The 10514-nt window shown below is 37.7% G+C and overlaps 2 protein-coding genes across 2 annotated transcripts; both read right to left on the bottom strand.

Annotated features, from left to right (window-relative positions):
• Positions 1-5863: 5863 nt before the first annotated feature.
• On the bottom strand, positions 5864-6598 carry LOC137740544 (uncharacterized). Its single transcript, XM_068480387.1, has one exon. The coding sequence runs from the start codon at positions 6596-6598 to the stop codon at positions 5864-5866; it is 735 nt and encodes a 244-aa protein (XP_068336488.1).
• Positions 6599-8430: 1832 nt separating this feature from the next.
• Positions 8431-9629, bottom strand: LOC137738640 (FCS-Like Zinc finger 17-like). The gene is made up of 2 exons (XM_068478117.1): positions 9235-9629; positions 8431-8911 (listed from the first exon to the last, which is right to left on the bottom strand). Exons 1-2 carry the CDS (start codon positions 9510-9512, stop codon positions 8659-8661), a joined length of 531 nt encoding a protein of 176 aa, XP_068334218.1. The 5' UTR covers positions 9513-9629; the 3' UTR covers positions 8431-8658.
• Positions 9630-10514: the final 885 nt, after the last annotated feature.

Raw genomic sequence — 10514 nt, 5'->3', positions numbered from 1 at the left:
CAGACCGTCCTGACAGCAGCCTACTATCTTTTGGAGTAAGGAGGTTCCTAGCTATTATTGTAGCTGTTGTGGCGTCCTGCATCACAGAGTCTTCACCTGAAAGAGGACCGTTAGAAGATAAGAAAGAAGGGCGCCATACGTTACCTTGACGCGGCGCGACCGTATCACTGCTGAGACTCAATTCTAAGCTAAGGTTCGATGGGTTTGCCATTTTTCAAAAGTGTTCAAAGAGATGGGGTGGATGGAGTTAATTCTCAAAGGGCCGGAGTCGATTTTCAAGAATGGGAATTCTTCAGAGTGTGTTTGTTGTGGTGATCGATAGCTCTATAAGAAGCCAAGGCGACGCGTCCACCAATTCGAAAAGCCGGAATTTCCGGCGTAATTTAGGCGACGCGTTCTCTGCTTTTCAGAAGACGCGTTCAACTTTGTCAAAAGATTTCTGACAAAGCTGAAAACACGTGGAGGCCATCATCGCAACTACACATCTTTAGCCGACAAAGCGCAAAGTTCGGCGACGCTTTCTCTGCTTTTCAGAAGACGTGTGCAGCTTTGTCAAAAGGAGCCGCATCTGCACTACCACGTGTCGTTCAGAAAGCGAAGGGGCGTCGTTCAGAAATCGAAGGGGCGCCTGCTCAGAAATCGAAAAGGCGTATTCAAAGATCGAAGAGGCGCCACTATTTCAAAAAGCCGGATTTGCGGGATCAAAACGTTTGTCGACAAGGGTAAAAAGTACCACCACTTGATATTATCTCTATATATGTCGACCTTCGTCTTTTATGGCAGGGCAAACCTGAAGAAAATGCCCAACTCTCCCTCACCTCTGAGGGCGCACTCCCAGCAAAGCCTTTCGAAATACTCAATTCTTTCTTCTTCCCCAAAGATGATACCAGATGCCTGGAGTACATATGACCCAGGAGGAAACGGCGGATTGAAGCATGTGCTGATTCATTCACCGTTTCTTCAAAGCAAAGGTATCTCATATCATCAAGGTCAAAAGCAAAAATATCTCATATCATGCTCTTTCCCTGTCTTTTTCTTTGTCCTTGTTCTTACTTGCATGGCAAAGTAAAAGAAGCAATCAGCCGGCACTTGGAGTCAGTCTACCGATCTGGAGCCAACTGCCCGAAATCTATTCCTGATTGCTTACCTAGCGTTGCTCTCGAGTAGTCATCTTCAACGGTTGATACACTTCCAGAGAAGGGACCACTCCTGCAAAGATTGAACAAAGAAACAGATAACAGGAGGAAGCTCAGACCTTCGGGGGAGACCCTAAAAGGAATCCTGCTGCCCAGTTCAAGAGTAGCACAAAGGAAAATCAACGATGGGCGGAAACCAGTTCAAGAGTAAGCCTGTGGAATCACAAAGATCAAAGCCTCAATGCAATCACCAAGGAGAAGAGGGAATTTACACTCCATAACCAGATTTGCGTCCCTAAACTCTTCTCTTTGTTAATTACATTCTGCCATGTTTAGTATGTTTAAATGTTTTTTGTGTGTTTACTTATGTTTTGTGTGAACCATATGCTTAAAACATTGAGGACAATGTTTGATTTAAGTGTGGGGGGGTAACTAAGTTTATTTAATGCAAATTCGTGGGATTTTATCACCCATAACTTCAAATGTTGTTCCTTGCTGTTTTAAGGTGTTTTTAAGTTGTTTTAGAGTGTTTTAGTGTGTTTTGTTTTATAACTCCGAAAATCACATAAAAATTTGAAAAACTTGTTTTAAAAACCCTAAAAAGAGTGTTTTGAGTCGTTTTTGTGTGTTTGTGTCTTAGGGTACCTTCCAACACAATGATAAGGATTTGGTTTATAATTGCATGACGGTTAGAAAGAGTTATAAACATAGAGAAAAGTTTGATTTACTCTTGGTATATGCTTGGTTATGGTTATAATGTATGACTTCACATGCAATCATAAAAGAAAAAAATTCGTTTTTGTAACATGCTTGAAGGAAGGAACTCAAACAAACGCTACAACCCTGAGAGACTTGAGCCTATAACGTTCTTTGGAGAGTATAATCTGTGATTTCTTGTTTTCTAAAGTCACTGCATGATCTCATTATTCTTTGCTTGGTTACTACTTAGAAGGCGTTTCATCATATAGTTCCAAATGCTAGAACTCATGCCCATTTCATTCAAAGCATGTTATTGATTTGCATAACACATATTCAAGAAGAAGTTGTGTAGTGACCACCACCATAGCCAAATAGCCTTACTTCCCATACTTCGTATATGTTGTAAGTTTTAACCCCGTTGAGCCTCGTTTTGCCTTTATTCCTTGTTTACCCACATCACCCCTTACCTAGCTTAGAGTAGGACTTTCCTATACCCTTGTTCTTAAAGTTTAGTGAGCATGACTTAAATGAATTCCTTTTGAGTTACATTATGCAAGAAAATGAGTGTGGGGGAGTAAAAGTTTGTTCTTACGTTTATATGTATGTTTTGAGATTCAAAAGAAAAAGAAGAAAAGAAAAAAAAAAAAAAAAAAAAAAAAAAGAGTGAAAATAAGTAAGAATGAACTCACGAGCGTTGATGGTTGAAGAAAGGGTCCAAAAAGTTGAATATGGCCCTAAGTTTTGTGTGATTTTCCCTTGGGTGTTCAAAGTTGACTTCTGCGTTCTTAAGGGAATTCTAAGTGTCTAATTCAATACTTTGCTCACTATTGCTTTAAGAATGTTTGTTTATCCTTCACCTTTCATTGTTAGCCAATACCCTAGCCCCGTTACTACCCTTTGACTTCTATATTGAGTGTTATGTATTTCAATTGTGGAGTTTGAACTTGGTATGAGCTTATGGTGTCACTGGTTCTCGCGTCTAAGTAGTAGCATTCCATTCATGAGATCATATCTAAACATGCTTATTAACTCCAGAAAATGTTTTCCTTATTATAACATATGTGAGTGTTCGTCTACATGTTTACATCAATCTTCTCACATATACCTAGTGTAGGGTGTGTAGTCAGAAAATCTGTGTGAAAAACGAGAGTACATCTAGTAAAAAATTGAGGGAATTCTCTAAAGGCATGTTACTACATTTGAAATGTGTTTTAATTGCTTAATTGTGAACTAGTATGTGGTGACTATGATTAAGAATGTACTTAAGTGTAAAGATGGCTCAAATCTATGAGAATAATGATTTTTAACTTGTCATGTGCATTGGAAGTCCCTGATACGATTGTTGGAAGGTGTAGGTTGTGTTTTGTTCTTTTTGTTTTGTTTTTCTGTTTTGCTCGAGGACTAGCAAAAGCTAAGTGTGGGGGTATTTGATAGGAGCATATTTATGCGACTTAAATGGCTTGTTCTCGTACATTTACGTTATGTTTCTTTAGTTATTTTAGTACTTTAAGCTATTTTCGTGTGTTTGTAGGTCCAAAGGGCTAAAGGAGCAAAAAGATGCATTTTGGAGACTTTTGGAGCACTTTTGGGCTAAGGACGGATAGCTTATGCTTGAAGCCAAAGTGTTGGACGAAATTGAAGACCTAATTGGAGCCAAAGTGTTGGAACCTTGTTCTCTTTAGTTTTAGGACATTTAAACCTTTCCTAATCCCAATCATGCCATGCATAACACACATCCATTCTAACACATTGTCATTGCACATGCATTTCCTTCATTAGTTAACCCACATGCACTTATCACTTATCATCACCACATATCATATCACTTAATCACTTATCACTTATCATCACCACTTAACCACTTATCATATCATAACCACATATCATATCACTTATCACTTATCACTTAACATAACATCCACCTACTTCACCTACAACATCCACCTACTTCACCTACAACATCCACCCACTTCACCTACAACATCCACCTACTTCACCTACAAATGACATAGCCATATGTTCCCTCCACTACTCCTATAAATACCCTTGCATTCATTCATTCATGGACATCTCATTTTTATACACAACACATTACAAACACATTCTCCCTTCCCTAGCCGTGAGCTTCCCATCTCTCCCCTTATAATCCAAACACCATTTTTCCATTCCACACTTCCATCCCCCAAACCAATTATCCCTAGACCTTATGCTACAATAAAGAGGAAGAGAAGAGGGCCTAAACGTTCATACAATTCAAGTTTGAGTTGTTGGAATGTTTAGGCGTTTCTTTGATTTCAATGTTTAATTTCAATTCTCTTTGTTTTGTATGAGGAACTAAACCCCCCTTTAGCTTGGGGGTGATTCGAAATTATGTTTATGTTTGTAATATGATTTGATTACTTTTAATTACGTTTCATAAATTGTGAATTCAATTTGTTTAACTGTTTGATTGATAACCTATTTATGTATGTTTATTAAGAATGAACGCTTAATTTTCATGCATGAATTTGACGCTAGAATATAAGTGAGTTTCACGTAATAGTTATGAACTTATATTCACAAGTAGTGGAGGTTGCTTATAAACAATCGCGTTAAACAAATTCTTGGCATAAGTTTCATGCAATCATAGTAACGAATGCCTCGTCAACACTTATAGTTTTCATGATGCTTAATGATTCTTGCTTGTATCTCTATTATGCAATTCATGTAGGGAACTTGTGAGGAATGCTTTGGGTTGTCGTATGCAATCATCCAATTCATTAACTTAAGGAAAACTTGACGGTTAATTTAAGCGGACCTAATTAACCCGGGGTGTTGAGAATTCATGGTTTATTGAAATACAATTAGAAATCATTTTATTATGCAAGTGTAACATGTATGGAGATGAACCCCTTAGCTAGCCATACCATCCATTCATTTCCGTCAATTTCATATTTACAATTTGTTTTCTTTACAATCTATCCATTTTAGTTTAAATTCGTCCAAAATCAATCCCCCCATATTTCGTTTAAGTCTTAGTCTTAATCTTTCTTATTTTTAGTTTTGAATTCTTCGAGTTTAGTATAGTGTTTTAGTTTGTGTTTTTACGTTTTTGAGTCAGTTTCCAAGAGATTTGCAATCCCTCCTAATCCCCGGTCCAGAACGATCCCTACTTATACTTATACTACAATTGTCAAAAAGAGGGTTTAATTTGTGTGCGTATAAATCACGCATCAGTGTCCCACTCAAGTTCTGTCACTATGGCTTCCTTGTGACTGTCTCCCCATTTCCACTGTTGATCCTCTTCAAGCACAACATCTCGACTAATAATTATTTTCTGCGAAACAGGTTCATACAGTCGATATGCTTTAGATTCTTCACTCACCCCAAGCAAGATACACTTACAGCTTTTGGCATCAAGCTTCACCCTTCTATTGTCAGGGACATGAGCATGTGCAATGCAACCAAAAATCCTGAAATGATCCACAGATGGTTTGTGTCCATTCCAAGCCTCCTCCGGTGTTTTGTTCTTTACAGCAAGAGTAGGGCATCGATTCAACACATGCACCGTCCAATTCACCGCTTCAGGCCAGAAAGTTTTAGGGATTTGTTTTACTGACAGCATGTTTCACACCATGTTCATGATGGTGCGATTATTCCTTTCTGCAACACCATTCTGTTGGGAAGTATAAGCTGGAGTTAGTTGCCTGTGAATTCCATTCTCAAGACAGAAGTTTGCAAACTCATGCGAGATGAATTCTCCTCCTCGATCAGTCCTCAGACTTCTTATAAATACTCCAGTCTTTTTTTCAACCCATGCCTTGTAGGATTTGAATACACCAAAAGCTTCTGACTTTTCTACCAAAAAATAAACTCATGTTTTTCTGCTGAAATCATCAATAAACGTAATAAGATACCTTTTATTGATGTTTGAAGTAGGGTTTATTGGCCCGCATATGTCTGCATAAATCAGTTGAAGGATCTCGGAGGCTCTCCATAGGCTTTCTTTGGGAAATGGATCTCGATGTTGTCTTCCTACCAAACAATCTTCACACACCCTTTGAGAGGCTATGAACTGAGACAATCCTCTCACCATGTTCTTCTGTTGTAGTACTTTCATCCGGTTCCAACTGAAAGGCTATGAACTGAGGCAATCTTCTCACCGTTTCAGCCTGTTTCATCCTTTGTTCGTGGACCAGTAGACTGCTTTGAAGCTCATCAATGGATAAGGTGTCCAGATCGTTAGATTCCTCGATGGAACAAACCACATAGTCAAATTTTGAAATCATGGATCTCAAAATTTTCTCTATGATTACCACATCATCCATCTTCTCCCCATGAGTCCTCATCTTGTGTGCTATGGCAAGTGTTCTCCCAAAATAATCATTGATTGTTTCTCCATTCTTCATATGGAGTACCTCGAATTCCTTGCGCAGAGCCTGCAACTGAGCACGTTTTACACGTGCAGTTCCTTGATATTTTTGCTTCAAAGAGTCCCATATATCTTTCGCAGTATCCTTCTTCAGGATAGTCTCCAATATTGATCGATCTATGACTTGAAACAAATAGTTCTTCGCCTTCAAGTCCTTCAGCTTCAGTTCATCCAGAGTCTTCTTCTGTACTTCACTGGATTTTGACCCTTCTGCTGCAGCAGTAATTTCATTCTCCACCAGGTTCCAATACTCTTTGGAACGAAGAAAGTTTTCCATCAGCATACTCCAATGGTCGTAATGACCATCGAACCTTGGAATAGCTGATTGCACGAAATTGTTCTCGGACGCCATGTTTGTTTCTTCACTCTAGCACCTAGGTTGCAAGCTGTTGATCAGGCCCCGTATCGGGGCTCTGATACCAGATTATCACATCCCGGCCCGGGGTGGATCACTTCCCAGCCCCACTCCGCCACCGTAGCACGATATTGTCCGCTTTGGGCTTACCATTCCCTCACGGTTTTGTTTTTGGGAACTCACGAGCAACTTCCCAGTGGGTCACCCATCATGGGATTGCTCTAGCCCCCTTCTCGCTTAACTTTGGAGTTCCTACGGAACCTGAAGCCAGTGAGCTCCCAAAAGGCCTCGTGCTAAGTAGGGATGAGAATATACATATAAGGATCATTCCCCTGGGCGATGTGGGATGTCACAATCCACCCCCTTAAGGGCCCGACGTCCTCGTCGGCACACACGACCAGGGTTAGGCTCTGATACCAAATGTTAGAACCAAAGAACAAACACAAGAGTTTCTGCAATGCAACACTAGAGAGCTTTCACAATTTAGGGAGAATTCTAATTTGATTGAATAACATTTATGGCTATTAAATAGCCTTACAATGAAACTGAAAAGAGATAACAACTGCCCACGATTTCACAGCTCCTGGGATCATGGTAAAGACTACGTCAAAACAGAAAATGCATACTTATCCCTTAAGAATAGGGATTATTGAATAACAACCCTAAAAGCTAGGAACCCTAGCAATAACAGAAAACCCTAATAACTTTAACACTGCTCTCTCTACACGCTTTGTGCACTCCTATATGGAGTGGGTTTTGTGCTAGAATTGTGTATGAGATTGGGACCTAAGTCTTATACTTACAAGTGAGAGTATTAAGTTTTTTTCCCATAAAAAAAAGCCCGTCATTACATATCTTAGCACCTCGAGAATCCATGACTTGATAAGATAGATATTTCCATTAATTATTGTTTTACTTCGCCGTCAGGGAATCCGAAATAATCAAATATTACAATTATATACCTGATTGAACTAATGCAGAAATCCAAGCTTGGTGAAGTTGAAGTGTTCATTGTTTCAGGCCTAGTCGTGTACACAACACAGATTTGATCACTTTTGCCTTCATAAAAAATTTCAACATTTTCATTGCAGTCCAGCATTTTTTAGCAACCCTTATTACAGTTATTAATGAATCATATTAGCATTATGAGCATACGTATCATTGATTGACTTTCGTTCAGCGGTTAATTAAAAGCATGTAGTCCAATGTTAATAACTTTTGTATTGGTGCTTCAATCTGACCGACACATTCGTCTTTGAGATCACAAAACTTAACCATATTCTTGTAATTTTCAGAATCAAGAGTAGAAAATTGATGCAACCATAAATTGGATATAGACGTATAGTGAAGAAAGAATACAACTAAAGAACATAATCTTTTTTTTTTTTTTTTTTGTTTGTTCAATGGGCGATTACTACATAATACAAAGTCCAAAAAGACGTCGTATATCGATCCTAGGCAGGCTTTAATAAGGACTAACATACATGACGCCACTTTGACAAGCAGAGTTGATGGATTGCGCTACAACATTTACCAACAAATACAGATATTCAAACTTCAAAGAAAACAGAACATTATCTTCTTCTTCAATTAATATATACATAGGTTCGGTCAGTACTGGACAAAGCTGCACATATACCAAAACGTTGATATCAAAATATCATTTTTCTGGTCAATTGATAAAATAATAAATCTGATGTAAAATATCTTAGGGTCCCAAACGTATTGTTGTTATTTTTGCTGCTGCCTCCAATAAGAGTTTTCGATTTATCATAACAGACAAGAAAAGAAAGCGATAAGGCAAGAAAGCGAAGTGATATTTATCTCAAAACAGAAAGGGATACAAATCAAAATTAATCTCATGATAATTGTAATAATAATTCCTCTTTACTTTCCTTTTTTTTCGGTTGCAAAATTAATATATATCTTTAACTACAAACAATCCGATTAACGACTCGTTCCATTAATTTTTCTCCTGCTTTGCTGCTTTGCAGTGTTAATTAACAAGAACAAGAAAGATCAAAATTAAAAACAAAAAAATTAAACTATATATAGGGCTAAAGTGCAAATATCTTTCTGTGATGTGTGGTTTTCTCTTGTTGTAGATGTACATCTTCGAAGACATTAGTGTTGTGAGAGGCCGCGCCACGTCTACTAGTGTTAGTATTACTACTCTTAGGAGTGTTGCAACGATAAAGGTCACGCCTATAAGATTTTAGCATTTGCTTGGTAGAAGCCTCTAATTCTCTCCTGTCATCAATAACAATCTGCCTGTTCCTGCACTCTATACTGCAAAAACCTAGATCACCTCTGCATTCAAATATTAGAGTCGCAAACTGTATCAGTAATTGATATCATAACCTTTATTAATATAGTAATACTATCTTATGCTGGTAACAATATTATATGACAAGCAACTAAGGGTGTGCATAACATAATTTAAATATTAGAGTTTTTTTTTTATTTAAAGAATAATAATTTACGAAAAATAATTTCTACACCCCATTCTTCTCCCTAGTTATTTTTTATTTTTGGATCGGATTAAGGGAGAGAAACAAATAAGAGAGTGCAGAAGGAGAAAAATGATAAGTAGAAGTCTTGTCTTACAATTTGATTGTTATTATGTCAGTTACCTGTACATGTAGACCTCTTCATCAAGGCTTAATCCCTTGTTGCATAAATGACATGTTTTAAGAAAGCAAGAGAATTTCTCAAGGGAGCTGCAGGTTGTGGATTGGCTCAGTCTTAAAGCAGATTTCTCAATGATATTTGACTTATTTCTTTGTGAGATCTGTACAAGGATTCCCAACCCAACAGCCACTGAGCTGCTATGGCTAGTTTTATCACCGATGCCCAGCTTATGGGCAGCTGGCTCAATCAAGTTGCAGGGTCTCTTTAACTTGGAAACCATTGTTTGTGGGGGGGAATTAGAGAAGAGGAGAAGAAGAAGGAAAACTGAAGAGGGCTGTGAAGTTTGTAAGGTTGAGATATTAGATATTTATAAATGCACCATACAACTGATACAAGACTTCTGTCCACACAGAAGATATATATATTCATATATAACCAATAATATATATACAGACACATGTAGCTGTTTTGCTTTTGTTAATGGGATTATGCTGCTATCTCATGAGCCACGTGCTGCACTTTTGCTTGCTCTATGATCTTATCTTTTACCTCGTCTGCATTGCCCTGTAGGGTTTAAAACAATAGTTAAAGTTAAGAAATGGAGTCTTTGAGTTTTGGAGTTGAAATATTGCATTTCACATCTTTTGGTTGTTTGTTTGTTTGTTTGGCCCTACAAGAAAACGAGGGAACTTTTTGTTTGGTGCTGTTGGAAATTTTGAGTAGAATTCTTCTACATTGTCCTATATTGGTCACCACTGAAAAATTCTCTCACTTTATAAGGTTTTGTCCTTATTAGAAAGTGATTGAAGTGATGGACCTTGGAGAATAAAATTGAACTCAACCTTGGAATTGGGTTTTGAGGTGTACTAATTAATTGATAAAGATGGGCCTTGAGGCTCAGACTCTAATAATTAAATTCTTGAATCAATTATTTTTAATTATTTTTAATTAATTTCGACTTTAATTAATTATTTTTTATATCAATAGACTCATCTTTTCAAATGAAGTCTGAAGTGATGAAAGTACGCCAAAGAGCAAAGCACCCCTCTGAGAAGACGTCTCCCAACAGACACATCTCATTCTCATACATATTGCGAACAGGCATAAACCTATTATATATACATCTATCTGCATGGCATTTAGAACACAGAAAAATAAAATTCTTCTTCTACAATTCCAAACATTCTTACTGAGAGAACCACAAAGAAATTCGCCAAAAGTCAAGTTTTTGGGGGTTGGAATTCTGACTTAGATCATTGAATACTGGTGAAGTAGACATTTG

This window comes from Pyrus communis, chromosome 7, assembly GCF_963583255.1.
Source record: "Pyrus communis chromosome 7, drPyrComm1.1, whole genome shotgun sequence".
NCBI classification, from domain to species: domain Eukaryota; kingdom Viridiplantae; phylum Streptophyta; class Magnoliopsida; order Rosales; family Rosaceae; genus Pyrus; species Pyrus communis.
Note: the sequence above shows the minus strand (reverse complement) of the source record. Positions and strands in the feature narration are given on the sequence as shown.

What these genes read in the sequence shown, in the direction of transcription:
- LOC137740544 (XM_068480387.1), bottom strand. Translation starts at nt 6,598, where the DNA reads ATGGCGTCCGAGAACAATTTCGTGCAATCAGCTATTCCAAGGTTCGAT.
- LOC137738640 (XM_068478117.1), bottom strand. Translation starts at nt 9,512, where the DNA reads ATGGTTTCCAAGTTAAAGAGACCCTGCAACTTGATTGAGCCAGCTGCC. An exon ending in GAAGAGGTCTACATGTACAG is followed by an intron (nt 8,912 to 9,234) that starts GTAACTGACATA and finishes ATTTGAATGCAG; the next exon opens with AGGTGATCTAGGTTTTTGCA.